At 55.4% G+C, this 25869-nt stretch overlaps 9 protein-coding genes across 9 annotated transcripts; 5 read left to right on the forward strand and 4 right to left on the reverse strand.

The window, feature by feature from the left end:
• Nucleotides 1-102: 102 nt before the first annotated feature.
• On the reverse strand, nucleotides 103-2240 carry G647_07034 (uncharacterized protein; the record flags this gene model as incomplete). The annotated part of the gene is made up of 3 exons (XM_008731351.1): nucleotides 103-516; nucleotides 648-694; nucleotides 761-2240. 3 exons carry the CDS (start codon nucleotides 2238-2240, stop codon nucleotides 103-105), a joined length of 1941 nt encoding a protein of 646 aa, XP_008729573.1.
• A 571-nt stretch (nucleotides 2241-2811) lies between these two features.
• Nucleotides 2812-4182, reverse strand: G647_07035 (uncharacterized protein; the record flags this gene model as incomplete). Its single annotated transcript, XM_008731352.1, has 2 exons — nucleotides 2812-3309; nucleotides 3361-4182. The coding sequence occupies 2 exons, from the start codon at nucleotides 4180-4182 to the stop codon at nucleotides 2812-2814; spliced, it is 1320 nt and encodes a 439-aa protein (XP_008729574.1).
• Nucleotides 4183-5018: 836 nt separating this feature from the next.
• On the forward strand, nucleotides 5019-7742 carry G647_07036 (uncharacterized protein; the record flags this gene model as incomplete). The annotated part of the gene is made up of 6 exons (XM_008731353.1): nucleotides 5019-5203; nucleotides 5299-5323; nucleotides 5381-7033; nucleotides 7090-7325; nucleotides 7376-7477; nucleotides 7553-7742. The coding sequence occupies 6 exons, from the start codon at nucleotides 5019-5021 to the stop codon at nucleotides 7740-7742; spliced, it is 2391 nt and encodes a 796-aa protein (XP_008729575.1).
• Nucleotides 7743-15742: 8000 nt separating this feature from the next.
• On the forward strand, nucleotides 15743-16597 carry G647_07037 (uncharacterized protein; the record flags this gene model as incomplete). The annotated part of the gene is made up of 1 exon (XM_008731354.1): nucleotides 15743-16597. The coding sequence occupies one exon, from the start codon at nucleotides 15743-15745 to the stop codon at nucleotides 16595-16597; it is 855 nt and encodes a 284-aa protein (XP_008729576.1).
• An 84-nt stretch (nucleotides 16598-16681) lies between these two features.
• G647_07038 (uncharacterized protein) lies at nucleotides 16682-17758 on the reverse strand (the record flags this gene model as incomplete). Its single annotated transcript, XM_008731355.1, has 1 exon — nucleotides 16682-17758. The coding sequence occupies one exon, from the start codon at nucleotides 17756-17758 to the stop codon at nucleotides 16682-16684; it is 1077 nt and encodes a 358-aa protein (XP_008729577.1).
• Nucleotides 17759-18448: 690 nt separating this feature from the next.
• On the forward strand, nucleotides 18449-19240 carry G647_07039 (uncharacterized protein; the record flags this gene model as incomplete). Its single annotated transcript, XM_008731356.1, has 1 exon — nucleotides 18449-19240. The coding sequence occupies one exon, from the start codon at nucleotides 18449-18451 to the stop codon at nucleotides 19238-19240; it is 792 nt and encodes a 263-aa protein (XP_008729578.1).
• A 2018-nt stretch (nucleotides 19241-21258) lies between these two features.
• Nucleotides 21259-22299, forward strand: G647_07040 (uncharacterized protein; the record flags this gene model as incomplete). Its single annotated transcript, XM_008731357.1, has 1 exon — nucleotides 21259-22299. The coding sequence occupies one exon, from the start codon at nucleotides 21259-21261 to the stop codon at nucleotides 22297-22299; it is 1041 nt and encodes a 346-aa protein (XP_008729579.1).
• Nucleotides 22300-22761: 462 nt separating this feature from the next.
• On the reverse strand, nucleotides 22762-24644 carry G647_07041 (uncharacterized protein; the record flags this gene model as incomplete). The annotated part of the gene is made up of 5 exons (XM_008731358.1): nucleotides 22762-24085; nucleotides 24134-24247; nucleotides 24297-24415; nucleotides 24466-24515; nucleotides 24566-24644. The coding sequence occupies 5 exons, from the start codon at nucleotides 24642-24644 to the stop codon at nucleotides 22762-22764; spliced, it is 1686 nt and encodes a 561-aa protein (XP_008729580.1).
• A 200-nt stretch (nucleotides 24645-24844) lies between these two features.
• G647_07042 (uncharacterized protein) lies at nucleotides 24845-25833 on the forward strand (the record flags this gene model as incomplete). The annotated part of the gene is made up of 2 exons (XM_008731359.1): nucleotides 24845-25683; nucleotides 25734-25833. The coding sequence occupies 2 exons, from the start codon at nucleotides 24845-24847 to the stop codon at nucleotides 25831-25833; spliced, it is 939 nt and encodes a 312-aa protein (XP_008729581.1).
• Between the last annotated feature and the right edge of the window lie 36 nt (nucleotides 25834-25869).

Genomic DNA, 25869 nt, shown 5'->3' on the forward strand with positions numbered 1-25869 from the left:
GCTTCTGCTTCTGCTTCTGCTTCTGCTTCTGCTTCTGCTTCTGCTTCTGCTTCTGCTTCTGCTTCTGCTTCTGCTTCTGCTTCTGCTTCTGCTTCGCCTACCTCAATGTCCGTTCTGCAACAATCCTCCGTCCGAAACCACTCTCACATCCAGCGTCTCCGTCCTCCTCTCCCCGTCGTACACTGGCAGCGGCGTCCCCATCTTGTCCGCCTTGATCTGCAACGCCACGAACCTCGAGAAATACCGCGCGTGCCCGACCGTGCCGCCCGTGTACCACAGACCGGGATGTCTGTTCTTCTTGAACACGCCCTTGAGCTCGCCCTCGCTGTCGAGACCCCAGAAGTCGTCAGCCCTGGACGCCACCTCCTTGCCGAAGATGCGCGCCACGTCGGTGCGCATGTTGCCCACGAACCCGGTGCTGAAGACGATGACCGCGGCGGGAATCTCGGTGCCGTCGCTGAACGCCAAGCCTGTAGGTGTGTAGTGCGTCGGAAGGGCGTCGGATTTGATCTTAATCTAGATGGCAGAGTAGTGGTCAACACATGGGGATCAGCCATCCACAGAGCAGGGAGGGAAATGAACACACAGGCATCCATGTGTCCACGAGGCATGAGACTGAAATTGACAACAGGGATACAGACACATACCTTCCCCTTGGCGATCAGGTCTGAGCATCCCACGTCCATGTAGTGTCCTGCAAGGCTTGTCAGCTCCACGCGCCCATCTGGTGCATCTGAAGGAATCTGCACGCGAGCCTTACCACCCAATTTCTCACAGATGTGCCACATGATGTCGCCGTACCTTTCCACCCGGAAGCCGACCCTCTCGAGAGCGTCGAAGCGTTCCGGCTCCCGCGCCGCCGCGGCATGCAACGCCCTTCGGCTCAGCAGCCGCGTGACCGCGTACGGCATCGTGTAGCCGTCGCGATCGGCGTCGACGGTGGCGACCTGCGCATTGTATGACCGGTCGGAGATGACCTTGAAGTATTCGCACGGCAACACGTACGTGCGCGACCGCTGCACCATGGTGACGTGCGAGAGCGCCGCCTCGACCATGTCCTCGGCGACGTCGTGCGCCGTGTTTGCCGTGCCGATGACAATGCCGGGCTGCCCGCGCCACGGCGCCGCGGACTTGTAGTCCGCCGAGTGTAACACCGTGCCCTGAAAGGTCTCGCGGCCCGGGTAGTGCGGCATGATGGGGATCTGCCCGCCGCCGCCCGTGGCCATGACGACGTGGTCCGTGGTGAGCGTCTGCACGGAGCCGTCCGCCCGGCTGACGTGCAAGGTCCAGGTGCGGGACTGCTCATCCCACGAGCCTGAGTCCAGCGTCGTCTTGAACCAGATGTGCCGGGCAACGCCGAACTTGTCCACCCACTCTTTGTACCCCTTGGCAAGGTCGTACTTGGTGAGAAATTCCTGGTACGGGAGTGGGAACGTGCGGTCGAAGGGCAGATGGTTGTATTCGCGCGCCGTGTGTAGTCGGGCCGAGTCGTAGCGCGTCATCCAGTTGTCGCCGACTTGGGCGTTCTTGTCGAGGACGACGTACGAGAGACCGAGCGCTTGAAGACGGCCCGCTGTCCCCAGGCCTGCTTGACCCGCCCCCACGACGACACAATCGAAATGGCCCGCCGAGCTGGTTGCCCCGGTGGTGGCTCCGGTGGCTCTATCGTCGAGTGTATGATTGCCATTCACTTGGCCGGTTTGTGTCGATGTGTGATGACCGTTGACACCGTCCAGTGCCCTCTCGACAGGCTGCAGCACGTCGACGTTCTCGCATCCCTCCAGTTGTTCGAGAACCGTCCGGATCATCCAGATCTTCCACTGTCCGTCGTCTTCGAGGATCAGGGACAGATACCCACGACACGTCGCCGCGGGGGTTCCTCGGTTGCGAAAGCTGAACGAGATATTGACCCAGCCTGTGTTCTTGTCCAGCCGCAACGGCTGAGCTGACCCTTTGACGAGGGCGAAATCTCCTGCCTGTCGAGATTTGCACGTGCCGGACCATGCCTTCACAATGGAATGTGGCGAGTAAATGGTCCGCATGCTGCCGGTCAGGGCGAAGAGGTCTCGCCATATCGACGTCGACGAGAGCTTCGAGGCTTCGATGTTCCCAAGAGACTGTATGATGGGTGTGGCGATGCTCTCGAGGTCGGCATCGACATCGAAGTGCGACTGCGGCAGGTGGCAGGGGAGAGTCTCCAATATACTTCGCGGCGCATAAGGGGCGACGTCGACTGCCATTTTAAATAGGAGATCCTGCCTCGGACGACGGTCTACCTTTTGCGCCTGCGACTAGCGGTACAGGGGATTAAGCATGATACGGTTGCAAGCAGACAGGGCGCTGAGTTGATGACGTTCATGAGTACTTTAAGTCTACTTCAAGCCTAGGATAAAGCCATGGAGGCGTTTAATCCCACTGCCGTGAAAGACCGTCCGAGGCGATCGCCGTATGGTTGTACGACCGCTTGTGGACATTGGACGACCCTGGCCTGCAACTGCCGGAGACCCTGATCCGGTGGAGTTGGAGTTGATGAGATTTCCTTCCTGGGGACGAGAGATGGGCTTTTGTGGGGTCGTGCATTGTGCCTGGACCTCTTAGCCACCTGCTTAGCTTGGTAAGGTCAGCTTGTGGCGAGAGACGAGTGTGTGGACAAAGGAGACATCATGGAACGTGACCAGGACGAGATCCAGATCAATGTGGTCTTATATTGGAAAGTACAACCAGATATCTTGCGGATTTGTCCGGTACCAAATGACCAGTGCAACAAAAACGCTCACAAAGGTCTCCAAAGGATCGCGTCTACTGACAGTTTTAGGCCACGTCGTTGACGCCCACAGGAGCATGATCTCCGTTGACATGAGTGCCATTCGTACTTGCCTGCTCCTGCTCCACGGGCGCCGTCAGCGATTTCTGTGGCCTCATGCCCAGCAGATTCGTGGCATCGACCAAGCGTGCATTTGGGTTCAGTTCGAGACCGAATCCGGGCTTGTCCAAGACGCTGATATCTAGGTGCCCGTTTACAGGGATTGGCTCATTGAGGAACAAGTCGCCGAAGACGGGAAGCACGCTCTTTCCGTCTGGGCTGTTGGCAAGATACTCCTGGAAAGGAGAGTTATGCTGGCTGACCACAAAGTGGTAGGAGTAAGGACCAGACGCGTGCGGAACCACGGGAATGTCGTACGCCGCGGCCATAGCAGCAACCTTGAGGAGCTCGGTCAGACCGCCGAGCCACATCACGTCGGGCTGGATGATGTCGACGTTACGGCCCTCCAGAAGTTTGCGAAAGCCGTAGCGGGAGTACTCGTGTTCCTAGCTGAGGTCAGTACCCACGATAACGGCAGCTTGAACGTGGTTTCTTACTCCAGTCGTGAACTTGGTGTCTGGGTGTGCTCTCTTCAACAGTTCAAACCCATCAAAATCATCCGGGGACAAAACTTCCTCCCACCAGTCTATCCTGATATCTTGTCGTTTTGCCTCTGCCACAAGTTCAATGGTGTATTGGACATTCAAACTCATCCAGCAGTCCACACGCAAGGGAAAGTCGGGACCGACATCTTGTCGGTGCTTCTTCAAGAAAGCAATGTTTTTTTTGATACTGTCGGGCTCGTCGGCGCTGTAGGGCAAAGGAACCTTGCCAGCAACAAAGCCCATCTTTTGTGCGGCAGCAGGTTCGGGACCCGTGCAATAGAAATTCAACTTGTCTCGGGTCGCGCCACCGATCATCTTGTACACTGGCTCGTTCCTGATCTTGCCGAGCAGATCCCATAGTGCAAGGTCGATTACTGAGATGACTGCCACGGGCAAGCCCTTTCTACCGTAGAACATCGAGGCTTTGTACATCTGCTCATATATATCGTTCACGTCTCGCGCGTCTCGGCCGAGCAGGAAACGCTCAAAGTGTTGCTGGACCAGCCAACAGCCGGGCGGTCCGCCAAATCCAGTCGCGAAACCTTTTGTGCCATCCGTGGCCTCGATCTCGACACAGAAGGACCCGAGGACGTTGATGCCAAAGGAAGTCCGGGAACTGCGGTACTGCTCCCATTTGGACATGGGCGTCGCGATCTTGTTGTCGATCAGCCAATGGCCGCCTTTGACATTGTGGTAGTCACCGCCGGAGCCAACGCCTTCAATGACGAAGGTCCGCACGGCCTTGATAGTAGGGAAGGACTTGAGTCCAGACATGTTGAAGTTTCGGTCGCTGTGGGTGGCTCGGTCTAAGAGGGAGGGAGGTGCCTGCGACTAGGGCGGACGATGGTGTGAGAACAAGAAGAGTACAATCAAGGCACGTAATGCACCGGGCAAATATAGGACACAAGAGACGGACTGCGCCATGATTGTCTGGAGGGGTCGCAGTGCACAAATAAGAGAAGTCTCGAAATCCTCGACAAGTGGGTTTCGCTCATCGGCACAGCTGCCCCCGGGCTCGGAGCAATGATGCTCTTCACATCCATTTAGCCTCCAAGCACCAATGAGGGCGGACTAAGCACTGTGTAGATCAAGGCAAGCGACCGATCAGCGACGGTCGCTGAATCTGATTTTCCTTTGGCCGGCCAGTCGCGGGGTAGCGGCGTCTGAAGCATGGAAAGTCGAGGGAAGAAAGGGGCACTGAGTGGCGCGAGAGGAGGTTGGATGCTTGGAGCTCTCACACGTGCCCAAGGGAAAAGGAGTTGTCTGGCAGCCTTCATAAACCCTGGGCGGGTTGGATCTAGGCATGGTAGGCAGCGGGGTAGGCACCTAAACACCAAGGCATCCCCTGTTGCCACTCGGCTATTAGGCTGTCAGACAACCATTGGCGCCGCCTAACAGAAAGTGGCAGGCCTGCCGTGGCGCGGTGGGGTGCCCAGCTCAGTCGCCGTACCCAGTCCGGTGCCGCCCACTCTCCTTCCCCAGATTTTTCCTTCTGTTTTACTACTCATTTCTCCATCGCTCGGCCTCTTCTCAACCGACTGCTCGGACTACGGCGCAATGCCCTCGCCCTCGATGCGATTGTGTGCCGAAGAACACTGCAACTGAGCATCATGAACGCGGCCAAACTTGAGTTATACGACCATCATGCGGGAAATGAGGGCGAGGCCAATGGCGCGTCCACCCATCTACCGCCGTCCTCCAATTCGCCATCCGACTATGACTCCGGCGGAGACGACGACCTCGATGGCTCTCTTAGTAGGAAGCGCAAAAGGGTCTCCAGGCCTATGAATGTCACGTACGTCTCGGCCTCGTCTCGATGCGCACTCTCTTCCGTCTCTGCTCCCCTCGTTCATAACTATGCCCATGCTCGCTAATGCCGGAGCTTGATAGCTGCGAAGCCTGTAAGCAAAGAAAGGTGAGTTAGCTTCGGCGCCAAGGCTGAGCTTGAAATAGCTGAGAAAATGCGCTTCAGGTGAAATGCGATCGCCAACAGCCCGCTTGCGGCTGGTGTACTCGGAACGACCATCCATGTGAATACAGGGAGCGCAAGAAGCCTGGCCTCCGGGCTGGCTACGGGAGGGAGCTCGAAGGCAGACTTGATCGCCTCGAGGCCTTGCTGGAAGAGCAGGGTCGGCAGTTAGCGGCCCACCTTGCAGAATCATGCTCCATATCTGGGGTGACGACCGCGGCCAGCAACAGAAGCAATGCACAAGGCGTCGGGCCAGAGACCGCACGGCCACAAGCCTCCTACGACGCTCCAGGTATCAGCGTTCCAGGCGAGCTTCAACAACAAATCATCGACCCTAGTCTGCGTCCACCGGGCTCGCGACATGGATCTTTGCAATATCAACAGAGTGTTGCAGACCAGCAAATGGCTCAACAGAGCCACTATACACCCTCCTCGCATTCGCATGCGGCACTTACCTCTCCTCATTCTACCACCGGATACCCTGCGACTCAGGTGTTCAATGAGTACTCGGCCATGCTGCCTCCATACGACCTTCTCTATTCCCTTGTCGACCTCTATTTCAAACACATCAATATATGGCTCCCCTTGCTGGACCGGAAGACCACACTTGACACTCTCTTTGGCGCTTCAACGCTGGATGAAGCCGACAGAGTGCTCCTGCACGCCATCGTCGCGACAACTTTGCGCTTCTCGCAGGATCTTCGATTGACTCCGGAAGCTCGCCAGCACTATCACGACACCTCCAAACAACGGGTCCAGTTATTCGGCCTGGAGAATTCAAACGTCCGAGCTTTGCAGGCACTGGTCATTCTGGCATTGGATGTGACCGGCACGACCAATGGCCCGCCAGCCTGGAATCTCCTCGCGCTCATTAGCAGAAGTATGGTCCAACTCGGACTGGCCGTGGAGTCAGGCTCAGTACTGGCCACGCCCATGTATCCCTCAATTGCCACCCTCCGAGCTTCCGTCCTGCCCGAACCAAAGTCTTGGATTGAAGACGAAGAACGACGCAGGCTGTTCTGGGCCGTTTACTTGCTGGACCGATACGCCACCATTGCCACCGCCTTTGAATTCGCGCTTGACGAGAAGGAGGTCGACCGTCGTCTGCCTTGCCGGGACGACCTATTTGCGGCGAATAAGCCTGTCGAGACCAGGTGGTTTCGGCCGCCAGAACACCCGCGCTATGCTACAGGGATGGCGGTCGGCGACACGCATGGTTACTTCTCGTATCATTGTGAACTCATGGCTATTCTGGGTCGGATCCACCAGTTCCTGAAGCGGCCAGTCGACATTGGGTCGTTGCCCGACGTCGAGCAGTGGCAGGGCTCATACCGTGCGCTCGACAGTGATCTCAACGCATGGCACTTTAGTCTGCCTGACGACTTTGCCAACATAACCCGGCTGCTCAAATCAAACGTGCCCGCTAAAAATACAAACTGTGGCTGGATCATGCTGCATGCGGCGTACTGCCTGACTGTCATTCGCCTGAACTCGTCGGCGGCGTACCCCAGCCAGACTTCGCCCATCTTTTGCTCATCCTACAGCGCCATGCAGAGGTGTTTGTCTGCAGTGGAGAACTTGCGTAAGCTCTGTCGCTTCGTCAAGCTCAGTGGTCTCCTCGACAAAGTTGGGCCCCCTTTTGCCTTTGCGATTTGGGTAAGGTGCCTCGTTTTTGACCCCTCCAGCATTAGCGGGCTGATAATTATTCACAGGTGGGCGCTCGGGTTATGCTCGTTCACGGATCGACCATGGATCACGAGGTGGATCCCGACATTGACTTCTTCGTCACGGCCCTATCCGAGATGGGCGAGAATTGGCTAGTTGCCAGACGCTCCAGCGAAATCCTGAGCCGGGTGCTGGGAGAGTATCGACAGTCGCACCGGGCCACCGGGGTGACAGGGGAGAGAGTGACTCCATCGACGGTGAAAATCCTTGCCGACATGCGCCGGTAAGACTGTTCTCCGCTGTGATTGGATGCCGACTAAGTTCATGAAACAGATGTGCGTATGATCTTGACTTTTTAATATCTCGCCAGCCGCATGCTGCGGCAGTCAAATCATACCACCCGACACGTGCGAACACTCCCGCCCCCAACGAGCTGTGAGTGCCCCCCGGAATCCTGGTGTCGTTGCGCTGGGGTCCTTGTCGCAGCCTGGAATGCTAACGACCGAGTAGCGAGTATCTTGACGTCTTTGATCTCTTCAACTTTCCACGCATACCAATGACTCAGGAAGGAGTGGAAAACGGGAATGCGCAGGCTATGGGCCAAGCGGCTCCACCGGATCTCTCAGCCATGAACGCTGCTATGATCCCGAATTTTGCAGTGCCAAATCCCGAAGCTGATTGGCTTTACCATACAAACTAGGGCCAAGTTATGGCGGGGAGGCAGAGGTTGCTGGTACCCGTCTGAAACTTTCAGTATCAAGCGGCGGAACGAGGCGTTGTCGCCGGCTTTTGTCAGGATCCGAGTACTACAGCTGGAGATTGGTTAACCAGTCGTAAGAATTACACTATCTGGAATATCGCCGCAATCCCAGTGGCAGGGCTGAGGGAGGCAAAATTCCGCAAGCATTAGGGTGCGTAGGCTAGGAAACGTCAATGACCTGATGAACGACGTACTCTTGGCTGAAATGGATAATCTACGTACCTCTGCTGCCGTGATACGTCTGATGGTGTCAGCGACGAGGGGAGGAACGCGACCGGCTCACAGTCTTTTTGTAGAGGATACTCGAGTCAGCCTTAGCCGATACCGAATTGAGCCTGTGGTGGAGAGTCAGAAGGGGATAGGCTGATCAGGCCAGCTCCAAGACCGTGAGAGGTCCAGCCTGTGACATAGCGTGGCCTGCGTAACAACCTTTTCTAATATAGGGTTGCTGGACGAGTTACTCGCCGCACCCGTCAGATTACGAGCGGACCAACGAGGAGGGAAGGCGGGGGTTTGAACGGTCTCTCATGGGGACGTGATTCTCAGGTGAAGTGTCAGTGAGATGATGGAAGATGACGGGTGTTGCCCTCGCCCAACGATTGCCGAGGTGTCCTCGTGTGCCCATCGGGCATGCCTCATTGCCCCCGGATGAGTTTCCGTCAGTCCCCTGCGCCTGGAAGGCCAGGGTGCCTAGGTGCCTCGGGGTCACCCACGGGTTCCAGCCCTGCCGCGTCCACTTACCCTTGTCGCCAGCAGTCTGGTCGACCGCCAGTGTCGATGGCGGGGTCAGGTGCCCTCACATGACCGAGACTCCCGTCATCACGCTGCAGTTGCTCGTGCTATTCTCTCTCCCTCTTCTCCTCTCATTCGCCGGTCTCTCACGACGCTCTCACTGCAATGCTGACCTTCTTTAGCCATGTGGCGAAATACCGAATGCAGCAGCACTCGCTTGTTGAACTGCTACTGGGACTGCATGAGCTCTTCGGCCCTTTTGTTTCCACCGGCTGCCTCTAGGTGTGTCCTTTCCCATGACTGCATCATTCTAGGGCCTCTTCTTGCGTATTGGCGAGCTTCAGGCCCGTGGTGACTCGTTCTTGTGCTTGCGAACCTCTCAGCACCGCCCACCCTACTCCCAATGGGTTCAAGCCTTTTCAGCCTCAGACCATCCACCGCTCCCGCTGCCGTATCGAATCGGCAACCTACGCGGACGTCTCCGGTGACTGCATTGTAAGTGACGACGTGAGTCCCGCTCTGGGCAGCGGATAGCTGCTGCTTCCTGCATCCCGTGTTGTGCTGTGGTCGGTCAACCCACCAAGTTTCGGACCCAACATTTCATTTCCTGGTCACCTCCTTCGCAAGAACGCCATCCCCTTCCCATTTCCTCCCCTTTCCGCTCCATCGTGTACGGTCTGGGTCTAACACGCCTTATGCTCCGGTTGACTAGGCTTAGTCCTCCGTCAGGCCGGCTTCTGATTCAGTCGACTTCTCCGTCCCGGCCGTCTCATTGGCGCTACTCTTGGTCGCAAAACGTGGCAGACCGGGGGCTTTGCTCTTCCGACGACTATGCACCATCTATTCAGTTTTTGTCCCGATCACCACCATGCTTCCCATTTTTTTGGAAACTACCGTCTTTAGCTATGCCATTGGACAAAATTGGCCCTCGACACATGACTCCATGAGTCGCAGCCTCCCCTTCGAAGCTTCCTAACCGCATCAGGTCGACTGGTCGTTTCCTTCCTAAGGCTACAGCCACGACTTCCACGATATAAGACTACAAAACATCAAGTGCCCTGGCTTCATTCACCATTCAATGTTCAGTTGTCTTATGCATATCTGATTTTTCTTCTTCTTCTCTCAAGCAAGTGTTTTTCGCGAAGCATTAATCTTTGTCGTTGATTCACTATCGAGCCCGCCCCGCCACCCCGAACTATTCGAGAAACAAGCAGACATGTGCTATCAGATCGTGGAAAGGTATGCGGTATGCCGCTGTCTGTATCACAAACATTCAGTCGACCCTTGTCAACGATATGGTCAACGAGGCCATTCGACCACCGAGAAGACAGTCCTGGTCGGGTTCGCCTGTCCAACCCACTCTGCGAAGCAAAATACAAGCCAGTCCTCGTCAAGTTCCAAGCCATCCGGAGGACGCCCATGGCACGACTCTGGCTATTCTAGCGGTGGCTCTACGCGACGGTGAAGGAAGGCGCTCTCCACTCTGGCGCAGGCAATGACAACATTCTACGGAGGGTGTTCTTGACAAGGAGAGTCGGCATTCAAGGGTATGCCGGCTTGGTTCTCCGCTCAGTCTCACGGGGATCGGCTGGACCCTGCCCTGTCGCTCGTTCTATATCGATCGCAGTTCGACCAAGGTGACGCCCAGGGTTTTACGGCCGATATCTCCAGAGGGCGCCAGTGGTATGTCACCGTGTCCGAGCTCGACTAATGGCTCGGCGCTTTGGTCACGCACATCACGCGGCGCAATCTTGAACATCAAAAGTCCTTTTCTGGGATCTAACGCCGGGCGCGTCGATCCCCGGCAAGCTCGACCTTCGCGGTTTGTCGGGACCCTGAACAGCGCAAAGTCCGGCTCCAGATCCGGGCTTGTAACCGAAGGACACGACTTGGGCGCTACCGACACTCGACGTACGTCACACTACACTCTTTTTACCGTGATCACGGAACACAAGGTCGACTAAACTCGAAGCTGGCAAGGTCCATCGGGATCGGACCGCGTCGGCGAGGAGGCGCAGGCGCTTCCTGTGATGCGCGTCTCACCCGGGGTGCGCAGGGAACGAGGAGAGCACTATTTCCGGGTACTTCGCTGGGTTGGCGTCGGTCTCCCATGTGCAGAACTTTGGGCAAGATTGCATGGCGGAGCGGCAATGATTACTACGGGAATCGGCTATCTTGACCTGGGACGTCAAATGGGCGTATTTTGGGTTGAGTCATTCGTCGATATATGTATTACTCTGCGGTTCATGCATTATTGATCGGAGTGCCGGGGGATAGATGGCATGGGGAGAAGTCTCGACGTCTTGGCCCCGTCTGCCTAAACAGGCGAGCAATATTAGGCAACCCGAAAAACCCACTTTACTTTTAGATCTTGATGCCATCATGGCGGGTGGTGAGGTAGGCAGCAGCGAGGCTCCCACGGTTGGGGTCTGCTCTGCTCTGGATATCTCGGCCGAGGCGACGAAAGAATTTGGGCATTTTGGAATTTTTGATTCCTTAGCTCTGCTGCGTCTTGTATCACGGCGAAGTCGATGACGGCAAACCCCAGGTGACGGGCCACGATGGCGAATCCCCGGACCGGACCACATAAGCTCTCATGGGGGCACCAGGGGTGTGCTGGGTACACAGTCGGCGAATCTGAGATGGCTCTCGGTCGCCCATACCATGCATAGCCAGGTAGAGCGATGACCATGACGCACGTTGACGCACATGAGCAACGACAGCAACCTCGTTGACGTCGCATCGTGGATTTCAAAGACACGACACGAGAGCACGGGGGTTCACCACGTCCGACCCGCGCCGCAGCCACAGTCACGCTCCCCGTAGTCATCCAAGTGCATCTCATCACCCGCCAGCGTCATCACCTTCCAGTGTCTCGGGAGAAAGGAACTGCAGCGAGGCATTATCGCGCACGGTGCTACTGCTGCTGACTGCCTGTCCCAAGTCTTGGAAGCGAAACTACGCAGACTAAGTCCCGCGACAGAGTAAGATCCGTGCCGGTCGGCGGTACACGTAGGCGAGACGTCACGGACTCAAGGTCACCAGGCGGAGCGACAAAGGTTGCGAGCAAAGGTCCAGGACTTCTCTGACTTTTCCCCCATCTAGCAATGCTGCCAGGGCGCCAGGCCGGTCGGGGAAGGGATGAGATGGGGGCCGAAAATAGACAAACTTACCCAGTACTTGGATAGGGACGGATAACCCCAAGCGCACTATGGAGTTAGTACCTTCGCCATTCCCTTCAGCCGCAAATTCCCAACAGGGCTGGCTCTTGTTGCGTCCCTCGGTCTCGCTACTTGGAGGTGGTCCTGGAGGGTCCTGGAGGAATGAAGGAACAGCAGGGATGCCGGGTACCTTGCACTGCTGTATGTACGGCAATGTTTCCAGGCTAGATCCCTCGGCTGTTGGGGCAGAGTTTTTCCATCCTTCTCCCGCCCGTGCCCTGCATAGACGTGGCTGTGGCGGGCTTGGAACCTGGGAGGCTAGACGCTGGAGGCTGGAGGCTGGAACTTGGAATGTGACGACCACACAGTACCACAGTTAACTTGGGTGAGCGCCGCCACGGGCACGAGCACGTGCAGGAGACGCTCGTGTCAGCCAGCGAGCGAGATAGGGTTTTGGCCGGCCTAGACGAACGTTCCGGCGCCGACCGTTGCTATGTACGGAGTACAAGTCCAGTACGGAGTACCCTGTCCTTGGATGATCATGCGAGCTTTCACCACAAGAGTAGGTTAGCACAGCACCCTCGCACCTTGGCACGCCAGGTCAGCAAAGATGCTTTACTTCCTTTCACCTCTCAGCGACAAAACCACAACGCGCGACAGTCAAGTCACGGGATCTCTCAACCTGGTGCCAAAGCGTCTACTCCGTACATACAGTACTAATGTAGTAAAGAGTGCAACGCTGGCGGCTCCGTATAAAGGTTACAGTAACTGGTGGGTGCGTGTGCGCGCGGATGAGATCCCTATTCTGGGATTGGCGTTGTACCTACTTAGCTACGGCCTGCTGAGGGTCGATTACACATTACCTATCAATGAAGGGATAGTGAATACACGGTGAGTTGGAGGTGAGAACGAGGAGAGGAGACCAGACGCGAGGCCAAGCCCACAAACAAGCCTGTGAGCGAATTTGTCATCCGCTTGCGCAAGAGCAAGAGCAAGAGCAAGAGCAAGAGCAAGAGCAAGAGCAAGAGCAAGAGCAAGAGCAAGAGCAAGAGCAAGAGCCATGGCATGGCATGGAGAGCGGGATCCTACGAGGGCAGTACGGAGTACACAGTCACGACAGTGTCACGGTATTGCGTATGTGTTGCGTCCCTCCCTCGCGTCTCTTGCCTGGAGTACCTGGGTGTCTGTTTGATCGATTGGGGCATCGCTGCGACGAGTACTCCGTATCTGTGCCGTGACTGGCTGTTTCGAACGCCGTATTGATCCCGCCCCTTTGATCCTGATTCCGATTCCTCTTGACTCGTCAAAAGGACAGCCATGCCCCGAGAGATGGTTCGACTTGAACAGACACGACACGACACGACACGACATGACAGGACAGGATTCGTAGCATGGCAATTCACAGCACAGCGTTGCACAAGGTACAGTAGCATAGCATATGGACCTGTGATTCCGAGCCCCGCAGTCGCATCTCAATCTCACCCAAGGCACCGGATTGATGCCCTTGGTCGTCCAAGAACCGCATACGTACGGAGTACCATAGTAGCTAATCAATTCCCATTGTGGGGACGGCTTGCACTCGTCATGACGAAAGAGATCTCTGGCGGAGAGCAGACGACGAGAAGAGACCGCTGCGACACGCGTTCAAGGACCGTCAGGTACGAGTCCGTATATCGTGGTTAGTGTCTCGTACACGATACAGAGAAAGTCTCCTCTCCTCGTGCTGGGCTGGGCACACCGTCTCGAAAGGGAGGAGGTGGGTGTTTACAAGTACTTTTTTTCGTTTTGGTTTTAGTCTTGGATTCAATTTCAATTCAGTTTCGACTGGAATGAAATGAACAGCTTTGCGCAACCTTGGCGTACACGGGCGTATTGACGCGATATATTAGTGTCTGCCACTACGGACTACGTACCGGGTACTGTACATGCCACATCTGTGTCGGCCTCTCTCTCTCTCTCTCTCTTTCTGCAATCTTTGTCATGGATTACCTGGCTGGGTATGTAGTTACCGGCGCCGTGGGCCATGGCCGCCCGCTCGTCCGGCAAATGCGCGCGCGCCCGCGACAAACAGGGCAGAAAGTCATGTAACGTAGCCGGTACCCACTGCATCTTCGTCCCGATCTTGCCAGAGGAGTCAGGGTATCAGAGTCAGAGCCAGAGACCCAACCGCAGGCTGGTGGGCAGGCCGGCAGCAGCACCGACCGACCGACACCTACACCGTGTTCTCTAGTACCTCTCGCCATCCTGACACCAGACACCAATATTGCATCCCTGATTTTGGCAAGAGACGCCCAGTATGGCGACGGGCGATCGACGTGCTTCCTCCTGCACTTTCCCCTTTTCTTCTCACGTTGCAGAATCCCGTCGTGTCGCCTTTCGAAGTGCGCCTCAAAGCCGGGACAGTACTTAGTGGCAGACTACTGGGTACAAGGTGATACAGTATCCGATTCTTCGCGCCAAACCGCGAGCTACAGTACAGTAGCTGTATAGCTTGGAGGGTTTTAGCTGACGGGCGGTTCCCAATATCTGCCGTAATCCTCACTTCCATAGGGGAGTATCTTGTTGTGATACCGCGAGATTCGACCGTCATCGTCCAAACGTCGGGATTTACCTACCCTTCGTCTGCTGGTTCTCTGACGCTTGTCTCCTCACCATCATGTTCATCCCTCTGCTCCGTAGGCGCTCTTTGGTTCGAAGCGCAGCATGATCCTGTTGAATGATGAATGCCCCGTCTCAGCACAGTGAACCCGTCGGCCTCTCGATCGAGCAAAGACATGAATCCACCCATTGACTGCTGCTGACCAGCTGGGCATATTGGATGTCCCTGGTGGTAAGCACGTCGCTGGAGGAGCTTGGGCTTGATTCATTCTCGGTCTGCTGGCTGCTTCATTTTACTGCATACGTTGGCGACTTGCTCCATGCATGACGGAAGAAGGTGGCGGCTGTGGCGATCCACTGAACCGCGTAGATGCGAGTCCTTCTGTCGTCGACTCTGCCTGTCCCAGTTAGGATGATCGCGCGTTGTCGGGCTGGTCGGTGTATACGAAATGTGGTCGATGGTCAAGATCTAGTCGGCAGGGGGCTACAGTGGGAGCGACGGGATGGTGCGCTCACACGATCGGACGTACTCGACAAACCTATTATGAGGTATGAAAGAGCGACGGGATGGTGTGCTCACACGATCGGACGCATTCGACATCCCTAATATGAGGTACAGTATGAAACGTGGGCTTGCCTCCCGACTCCAAAAGGGAAAGGAGTTGGAAGATAGAATGTGGCATGGCGCCATGAGGCCGTCAGCACCCGATCAACCAGATCAACCAGGCCAGACAATGGTTCTGGACCTATGTCATCTACTCAACGATGATCAGGTCATCCCTCCTGGGCGAACATAAGCTTGATAACTTTTCGAGGTGTGATCGATGGTCAGATTCGACTGATTAATGTACATTTCAAGCGTTGTTCGCGCCGTACTGTAAATGATACTGTTCCTTCACGACGACAGGCACTCACATTGCTCCCTTACTCGCGGTCACAGTGTACTAAGACCGGCCATTCATCTTCTATCCTCTAGTCCTCCTAATGCGAACGTGAGAAGTAGAGGTACAACACAAGGATGGACACGGATGGAGTGAGAAAGTCAGCTCGGCGTGAGTTTACCCGAGCACGAACTCCCCTCGCTGGCAAACCCTCCGTCGACGCAAAAGCATGTGGGGGGTTGGCCGGATGAATGCTTACGAAGGCTGCGTTTGGCACTTGACTGCAAGGTGAAGAAGTAGCTGACGTACTATACTACCTTACAAAACAGACGATTGAACAAGTGACGGCTGTGCAGTGGACTAGCGAATCAACAGTTACGGCCAGAAGGACGGTACAGTAAATCATCCATCAGAAAGGCCGGAAAACAACTTGGCGGCTCAAGGCAGATCCTCGATTGTCAACGAATCCATTTTGGACGTTGGACGGTGTCCTTCCAGCCGATCCTAACAGACATATCTACTTCCACTCCTTCGCGACGCTTCACAACGCTTATAGGAGCTACGCGCCATGACCCTCCCGCCGCTTCTCGCCGGGCAGGTCTGCGCCGTAACTGGTGGGCTCACCGGGATTGGGAGAGCCATCACCATCCTCTTCCTGTCGCATGGCGCCAAAGTGGCGATAAATTACCTGGCTTCACACAACAAAGATGAGGACCAGCTCCTCACGTCTCTCCGCACGGACGCATTCGACGCCATAAAAGCCAGGAGGTCGGCGGCGGCGGCGGCAACGGCAGGGCTCTACAACCTCGAGGATGTGCCACTGTTGACCGTACTGGGAGACATCTCACTGCCTGAAACGGGCCAGTCTCTCGTGGAGCAGACGGTCGCCAAGTTCGGGCGACTCGACACCTTCGTCTCCAACGCCGGGATCTGCAATTTTGAGGAATTCCTCGACATTACTCCCGACCTGTACCAAAGCCATGTGAACACCAATTTGTCCGGCGCTTTTTACGCGGTCCAGGCGGCCGCCCGGCAGATGACCCGGCAGACACCACAGGGGGGCAGTATCATCGGCATCTCAAGCATTTCGGCGCTGGTTGGAGGCGCCCAGCAATGCCACTACACGCCCACCAAGGCCGGCATCCTGAGTCTCATGCAGTCGACCGCCACGGCGCTGGGGCGGTATAACATCCGTTGTAATGCACTTCTTCCGGGCACGATCCGCACGCAGCTGAATGATGACGATTTGAAGGATGGGAGTGACAAGAAGCAGTACATGGAGGGACGGATTCCTCTGGGAAGGCTGGGCAAGCCGGATGATCTGGCGGGGCCGGCGCTCTTTCTGGCACATGGAGAGTTGAGTGGCTACGTTACCGGCGCGGCAATTTTGGTGGACGGCGGCGCGTTCGTGAATTTTCAGTGACCGAACCCGATATGCAAAAGCTCATGGGCGGATCTGGAAGCCAGAGGTATCACCGGTTTTCTGTGTTGTCTAGAGTCAACTGTTTTAGAGGCGGATGTTATACGCTGCCACGGCCGTGCCGGACCATACTCGAGCCTTTTCGTCCCGCGTCAGGTTTTGTGCCGTGAGAATCTCGTCCACGAGGTCGTGCCAATGATGCCATGACTTCGCGGTGCCCGGGCCCCCGACGTTGCAGACTGGCCAGTCTGAGCCGAACATGATTCGTGACGGGCCAAACACCCTGAAAACGACGTCGACCCAGGGCTTCGTGCGTGCCGCCAATGCCGGGATGTCCGTGGCGTTGTTCTCCTCTTGCTCTGGCAGTTCAGAAAAAAATCCTGAAAGTTTCATGTACGTGTGCTGATGACCTGCCATCCGCTCGATGCACTTTGACCATCTCACAAAGTCCGCATGCCCTTGCAGTGCTTCTTCGGCGGGGAGTCGTAGGTTGGGCTTGCAGAAGTGGTTGATGATGATCCTGACTGTGCTTGAGCCGCCGACGGGGTAAACCTGGTCCATCATCTCGCATGCCTCTTCGAGTTGACTGAGTCCTCCCGAACGGGCATCGACGCCCAAGTCAAAGGTAAGATTCTGACTGCCTAGCCATTGCAACCCTTTGATGAACCGCGGGTCGAGGATGACGCCGGCGGGCTTGTCCTGGACTAGATACCGAAAGCCCTTGATCAGCGCCCATTTGTCCCCCGCGTGCTGTCGGACGTGTTGCACGTAATTTCCCAGTTCCCTTTCGCCAGCTGGGACGGGAGCCCATGGGACGATTCCGAGAACCAGCTTGCCATCGTCGGGATGGTGGCCTTCCCCGTCACGCGGTGTACCCCGTGCGATCCTGAGCAAGAAATCGACTTCTTCGAGAGCGTCAGTCCACTCGGTCTCCCTGAGGCCTGACTTCCGGTCTGTCTCGAGAAACACAAAACCAAGAAGGCGGTCGGAGTGTTGCGCGGTAGCTGCTCGGTACTGATCCACAGAATTCTGTCTGTTCAGGCGGTGCTGCTCTGGCAGGTCAGCTGTCCAGTTCAAGCACGGGATATGTGAAGCTGCGTAAAGGTGAATATGCGAGTCGACAAGAGACAAGGGTCGGGTGCCATTGTCGTCTTGTGAAGCCATCCCGACTTCTCCTGGAGTGATCAGGCTGTCAAGTCAGGACAGACAACGGAAAGTCAGAGAAGCACCCGCGATTGAGAAGAGAAAAGGTCAGCAATGGATACGATCTTTAAGAAAGCCACCCACCTTTGTCCGGTCACAGTGTCGACGGGATCAGCACGACGGCCTCGGTGTTTCGGGACAATGTTGTAAGAGGGGATTTCGCTCTCACCACGATGCCATGAGAAGCTGGATGTTGGGACGAGTCTCGCTTCTCTCCGTACCCTTGATTTTTGGATGCACGTATCATCTGGGAGGTCTTGAAGATGGTGATCGATCGATAACTACATAGATATCCATGTGTCACCTATGAGGAAAACAAGACTCGGATGATAATCGTGTGAGGATACTCACGATACTCACGATACTGTGCATGCGTCATTTGAATGCGTTGAGCTGATGTTCAGACTCTTATTCAAATTCAAGTCACTCCACGACCTTGGTCAACATTTCGCCTATTTCGCCTCCCGTCAGGATATCAAGAGAGCGTGATGTCTGCTCCTTGCTCTGGTGGAACTGATATGGCTTAATGTCGTGGTGCGCAACATCGAGCATCGTATGCTCTCGAGTTGATTGTCGTCGAAGCATCATTCACCTTGGGTGACTGGACTACGCACATTCATGAGCTACTGTATAGCCTGCCCTTGCTCAGCCATGGCTTATTCGCATCCTCAGACGCTCCCTACTCCTCCTGCCTCAGCCGCCTCTCCCACCCCGAGCAATTGGTCAACGTCCAGTCGAGTCTCTAGCCTGCCGACTCCTCGAACGCATCGCCTTCAGCCAGGCTCACAGAAAGAGATTGCGCTAATAATCTACCTAGACAACCACATTCTGAACATCACAAGAAGATACGCGAAGAAGTTCACTGACGAAGGTCTCCAAAACGATGACACCCCGGGCTACACTACGTACGATCAGTTCGTCGCAGATGTCGACCCTCTTGTCGATGTTGTTTGGATCAGTGGCACACCCTCCATTCAAATCCCATATCTGCTACAACTCGCAGGACTTGCGTGCTCTTACCTCCAGGCCTTTCCCTTCTCAACCTCCGTTTTCCCCCTGGTGAGCAAGATTGATCAGGGATTTGCCAGCTTGTTGCAACCTACGCAGAATGGTGGCATATCATCCATCCACCCTCAGGTCTCGGTGACAGAGAAGGTCCGAATCAAGTCACTGATCGAAGAAACGCGAATTGCGGCTGTTAACGCAGCCTCATCCAGTGGGCACGCGGCAAGTGTACAGGATATCACAGACACAGACACTGACGATGACGACAACGAGAGGGAAGAGGTTGAACAGGGCGACGAGGATGACGAGGACGAGCAGTCTATGTCGGTTGCTCTGGCATTATCAAGAATCTACAAGAGAACACTCGAGATCCTCGGCGATTCGCTCATTACAAGTGTATCGCCGCAACCTCAGGATGATGATATACCCATGACCTGACACAGCACAAGTGAGCTTTGCTGGGGAGTGTGCCTCCATCCAGAAATCTAAAGGCAGGCCATGCCCGCGCGATACGAGTCGCTAATTTCTCGAGGCACTTCTGCGCCCATGCTTGGGCTGCAAGTTCGTTCCGTACAGATGACGCAGGTGGTGAATGCAAGTCCCATGAGACGACGTGGAGCACCTCTCGATTTCTGCATCCCGACTCTACCATGTCACAATCTCGCCCTCCTTCAAGCTTCTGTCACTTGGCCTGGAGCCAATGTGGAGCTGAGAATTGTCCGAGCTGCAGCTCTGGGCGCAAGGGGAAGCTCTCAAGGCCGCCAATCAGAGCGAGCCACGCCGGGCCGCCTTGTGCTCACCGACATCAGCCACGCAGAAGCAGGTACCATGAACGGGAAGTCGACTCAGTGGTCCGATTCTCAATTGATGCCCGAGAAGCCGTCGAGGGGCGCACAAATCACTTTACTGCTATGTCACTCGGCATGCAGCTCCAAATTTCCAGAACCACTCAGAGCTCAGGTGACAGAAAGCTCCCAAGCTCTATTATACCTGAGGTCCAGCTACCTCCCGTGGCCTCCCACTTGCAACATCTTCACCGCGAACAAAATGGCCTGGTTCACAATCTTGCTGTTCATTCAAACTGCTCTCGGTTTTGTCGTCACTCCGCTACCTATCCAAACCGAAGAATTGTTGGTGCCGACCACAACAACAGCGACAGTAACTTCATTCATACCTACGACATTTTGGACGGCGACGTCAGAACCGACTTTGAGCACGTCTCAAGCCCCGTTATCAGCTCTCATCACTATCGCCCCTCTGCCACAGAGTCCCCTCGAAAAGCGGCAATGCTGCTGGAATGATCAGGGCTTCAGAGTCGATTGTGCTCAGTGGACCGGCTATTACTACACCTGGGGACCGCCCGGTGACCCGTATCAAGGAGGCCCTCCCGGATGTGGACAGTCTGGTGATGGGTATGGCGGTAGTAGCGGTGGCAGCCAGCCTGGAACCGTCGTGGTGTATGCGAATGGTGGAAGTCATATCGATCTGGCAAGTTGGTCCTCGCTGGGCGGGATGCTATGTCTCGTTCTCCTAATTTTCATCTGAGGCTGAGGGTCTCCAGAAGAGCTCTTTGGAAACGAGGATTTGTTGTCATTCCCAACAGTCAAAGGATGGTCGCTTTTTGCATCGAGCTTGGTGACATTGTTGAGGCCTTCATGACCAACACATCTGTTTATGTCACCCACTTTACGTCGTCACCAGGTTGTCGAGGCACCGGCTGTGGAATTTCAGAGGCGAAACACATGACCCGTTGTTCATGAGTGATGGGTCGCGTATGCACATAAAACTATCTTGCCACTACTTCTCTTGCTGTCTCACAATCCTTTCTTTCAAATGTTAGACATCAACACAGACTCATCTCCACTTCTGTATCAGGCCTTGGTCAGCTACATATCAAGATATCTTAGAGGCCAATCTCTTCAGGCACCGAGTATACGACACCTCTTCGACGCGCCGACGACCCCTGGTCGACTGGACCGGAAAGGAACTTGAAATCATCCATCCTAGTTTTGTTGTTTGGCTGTGCGGCTACCGAGATGCGTGGGTCTCGCAGCGGGCAATCGACTGCACAAAGATCTCTATTCCATGGCCTACACGGCGTGCTTGTACTCTGTGGATTTGCGTCAGGCCGGTATCTCACGGGCAGTCGATCCCAGATCGTGCCAACTGAGGCCTTGACTGGGCGAGAAGTGTCAACACTCACGGATCCACGCACCGTCAGATATGACCCGTTGGAAGTCATCCCTGCCAAAACCCTGTATATACCACCTCTGACGACCTATACCGAGTGGGAGTCTGTTACGAGTCGAAGCTTTTCTTCCACGAGGTCCCAAGTCAGCTCGGCATTAACAGTGGATGGCTCTCAAGCAGGTCAATCCCAGGATTGGCATCCAGGGAACCGCACCGTCAGTTGTACGTCGACGGACGTCTCTTTCTCTACGCATACGAGTCCCCGGATGTCATCGTCGGCTACCCAGGCCAACGCTGGACACGAGCCTGAACCCGTTTCCGCCACGATCGTGACGTGCTGCAATACCTCAATACCGCCTGCTCATGGGTTTTCGCTGCCGTCGTGGCCTCCGCCGCTGTTCTCTTTTGACATTTCCTCGTCGCTTAGTCCTACATCCACGACGACAGTGCGAGTGCGGACTACGATATATGTGACGCGCAATGTTACAGTCTCGGGACCACCTCCCATGCAGACACACTCGGGAGGAGAATACACCTTTATCGACAGTCCAGGATCCAGCATGACCAGGAACACGAACACGGACACGAAAACATCCTACGGCTCCATCGGATCCTTCCCTGTGTCTCCAATTCCACGCGCCGAAGGGCGTGTTTCCACGATATCTCCCCTACCGAGTGCCAATGCGACGCTTTCCACAACCTCAACCCTCGATATTGCATCGCCCGCCACACGAACTACCACCCTCGTCAAGGCGGTCATCGTGACGGCATCACCTGCCCTCCTGGCTACAAGTAGCTCTCCGGCACCAGTAAGACCCGTAGTCTTGACAGAATCGTCATTCACCGCACGGTTCCAGGCCGAGTCGCCACAGATATCAAGCACCCACACCAGCGACTCAAGTCCAGATACGACTAGAACTAGAAGTATGGTTCCCAGTACGATGCCAGATCCAATGCTCATTCCCAATCCCAGACCATCGGAAGCCCATGTTTCCAGTCCTTCCACCGACCTCCCAGAATGCAGTATCGTCTTCGGCACCTCCACACCCAGTACATGCACACTCGGACCACCCGCCGTCACGGTCCATGCCTCGCAAGGTGGTGGTGGTGGTGGTGGTGGTGGTGGTCGTCGTCCAGAACGTCGGGCAGAAGCAGAGGCATACTCGGAGGCGGGGCGGCGACCAGCCATGCACACCGTCGTGGTGGTGACGTTGTGGGGCGATGACGGACGTATGGTGCCTCAGGTGAGTACGTTGAGGACCATCCTCGTTGCGGAGACTGTCAGTGGATCTAAGTCTGTGCATTGATCTAGGTCTCGGTAGGTGTGACTCTGCGTCTGGCTCTAGCTCTAGCTCTAATTAACACTGCTCTTGCCACACGCACGGGCTGAAGCCTTCCGTGCAGTTTAAAAGTGGTACCGGTAGGAGAAATCCTCCATGTGATAGGAATAGGACGGGTGAGGTATCTACATAAGTACAGTATCTCAATAGGTCAAGCGAGGGTGGTCATGAATATACATGGACGTTTGCAACTGTTAACGCGATGGCCGCGTCGGGATATATGAGATCTTGCTGAGAGGGACGTTGACACAGTCGAAGAGTCAGGTATATATGGTCGACGACATGGTTGCAGAACACAGGGTAAGGTTGGCGGATCAGTCTGTACTGTAGCTATCTATGCATTGCCCTCTTCGGTTCGGCCTTCTTGGTATGCGTCGCTGGGAGGCTGTTGATTTATCACATGTGGCACCCTTGTTCCTTTTAAGCCCGTCAGTCCTTCTTCCCATCGTCGTCCTTCTTCGGCTCAAAGTTCAACTGATTGCCGTTGTAAAACTGCTGGTTCTTCTTCGCTTCTTCCGCCCTTTGGTCCGCGAGAGTGCGAATTCGCACGTTCTTGGCTCCTCCAGCACCCTGTTCCGCACTGGGAGTGCTGCTACTACTCGCGTCTGTTGTTCCCACTTGTGGGCCTCCATAGCCCAACAAGGACTTGACGCCTCCCAAAGCCCACCCTGCCGTCCCACTGACGATATTATAGCCCCCGCTGACCATCCCGCCTACACCACCCAACAGCCCGTTTTGCCCCATCAACCCGCCCGCACCGGTCGAATAGCTCTCCACATATCCCTTCACAGGCACCATGACAAAGGTGCAACTTCCCACGATACCCAAGTCCGAGAGAGAAGTATCTTCCTCGCCGGCTTCGATTGTGCGGTTTGGCAGGGGCGTGAGTATGAGCTTGAGGTTATAAGGGATGTTTGTATTCGTGGCTTCGTCGATCCACGGGCGAAGCTTGTCGGTTATACGTGCGGACGCGGGGAGTGATGTTCGCAATGTCGAGCCATCAAACGTGCGGACTTGGACACGCACGTCCGTGGTCGCGTGTGCTCGAGCGGTCCCCCGAACAGATGTAGAAGTCGAACCGGTGTCGGTGTCTGATGATCGGTAGCCACCTTGTTTGCGAAGCTCGTCCACTCGGCGTCGTTCTTCACGGTCAGCTTTTATTTGGGCCTTTATCCGTTCACGCTCGGCTTGTGCGGCCTGTTCGCGTTCGCGCTGCATGCGGATATATTCCTGCCGTTGGGCTTTCTGTTTTTCATCAGGTTCGGAAATTGGGGAAGATTGCGATGGGTTGGGGTGTGAAGGTGTAGGTGACTGCGACTGCGGTGCTGGTGCTGTACGGTTCGGTGTAGGATAGACTCGTTCTCCTGCCGAGGCTGTGGCAGGTGGGTTTGATAGGGCGCTTTGTTGCTGAGGCGGTTGTGAAGATGATGTCGGAGCACCTCTACTCTGGCCCGGTATCTTCAGGCCGACAGCCGGTAGTCGCAGGAGCCGTGACCTTGCATATTCTGAGAGTTCTCGCTTTGATTTGGTCCCTCGCAAGTTTGACACTTCTTCCTTGAAGATTGGTATATTGTTCAGCAGAGTTAATTGTGTTTCGAAGATATCTGAATGGGATTTCCCTTCATCGAGGAGTCTCTGGGTATAGTTTCTTAGAGCGTCGTAGGCATTGTTGGGGAGTCTCATCTGGCCCGGTTGTGGTTGGAGGTGTAGGTATTCAAGAGCCACATCGGAGGCGTCTGTAGAGGAGGGTTCACTGATGGACGATTAGCTCGTGTTCAGCAGATGATCCAATTGCACGGACCTGCTTTCCTGAGCTTGTCGATGTCGTTGTGTGTCGAATGTTGTCGTGAGCCTTGACTTCAACTCCTCGACAGGTACTTCGGCAGACTGAAGATTCATCTGGACTTGGGCATCCCTGCTCTTGTCAACCTGCAAATCCAACAGCTTGCGAACTGCCCTCTTACTTAATGACGACGACGGCCGGCGTGCTGTTTATTGAGCAAATCGGGGTGAGGAAGCCCGCTTCTGGAGACCCTGCCTGGAGTCGGAGTGCGACGGCCTGGTCTGCAATGGCGTGAGATATCTGTGCCGGGAGATCAGCTATGCCTCGCGACCATGGGATCGGAGACTTACGGCCTCATCTTCCAGGACGGCTTTCCACTGAGCGCTTGTTTCCGTGTCATCTTATCACCATGTCAGAGGGGATGGCCCTTGGCTGGGACGTACGGCTCACCGTCAACAAAGCACAGCACGGCCTTGGACTGCTGGACCGCCACTCCTATGCCGCTCTGCAGATCCCCTTCGTGAAACATCCTGAGTGCGCGTCTGTAGCCGTGGGAGGCAGATAGTGTGGGTGATGGGAAGAAGAAGTGAAGCACTGTCAACGTCATTTGGAGAAGTGCAAGTCGTTGAAGTCTCGATCAATTCCACTCCGAGAAATCTACTTTGTATAACGAGCTTCATTGCCCTTTCTTGTTACTGTACTGATCCCGTAAGATCGGAAGGCCCAGCGATGGCCAAACATGAGTTGAAGTTCCTTCGCTCACTACTTCCACGTCCTAAGCCGTCCCTTCGCCGTCTCAATAGACAGCAGTCTCGTCACCACGCGAGCGGAAAGGAATCCTCTCCAGCACCACTGAACAACAACGCCGACTTCGTGTCAATAGTCGACGCCCCTCCCCGGCTCGTCCGCATTGGAGAGAAGCACAGCAAGATCGGGATTGCTCTACTAGCCTTGATTCCTATCACTGCATTCGCGCTGGGATCGTGGCAGGTCCAACGTCTCGACTGGAAGACCAAACTTATTGCAAAGTACGAGGATCGACTCGTTCGACCTCCTTTACCACTACCTCCGAGAGTCGACCCCGATGCGATTCACGACTTTGACTATCGCCGAGTTTACGCAACGGGACGGTTCAGACACGATAAGGAGATGTTGATTGGGCCGCGGACACACGATGGGAAGGATGGGTATATGGTCGTTACGCCCTTTGAGCGAGAGGATGGCAGCACCATACTCGTCAATAGAGGATGGATCAGTAAAGAGAAGAGATTCCAGGTCGACAGAGATCCGGAATCTCTGCCCAAAGGCGAGATCACAGTCGCAGGCCTCCTAAGAGAGCCCTGGAAGAAGAACTTCTTTACGCCCAGCAACAAACCGGAGAGCGGAAAGTTCTACTTCCCCGACGTGCATGAGATGGCCAAGGTCGCCAGTGCAGAGCCCGTCTGGATCGAAGAGACCATGACTCCGGATCTGTTGGTCAGCTACCATCGCGAAGCTAAGGGAATTCCGATCGGAAGAGCACCGGAGGTGAATTTGAGGAACAATCATTTACAGTACATCTTCACTTGGTAAGTGGCCTTCGACCCGAGGAGGGCGCATTTCTCATCAAAGTCATCAGGTACTCGTTATCCGCTGCCACCACGTTCATGATGTGGATGTTATTGAAGAAGAAACCAGTCGATCCGTCGAGAAGGGTCCGTCATGTTACCAGTTGGTAAAACCGCAGGTTTCCAAAGGCCACGACGTCTCAAGGT

The sequence above is a fragment of the Cladophialophora carrionii genome (assembly GCF_000365165.1).
Source record: "Cladophialophora carrionii CBS 160.54 unplaced genomic scaffold supercont1.6, whole genome shotgun sequence".
In the NCBI taxonomy this organism is placed as follows: Eukaryota; Fungi; Ascomycota; class Eurotiomycetes; order Chaetothyriales; family Herpotrichiellaceae; genus Cladophialophora; species Cladophialophora carrionii.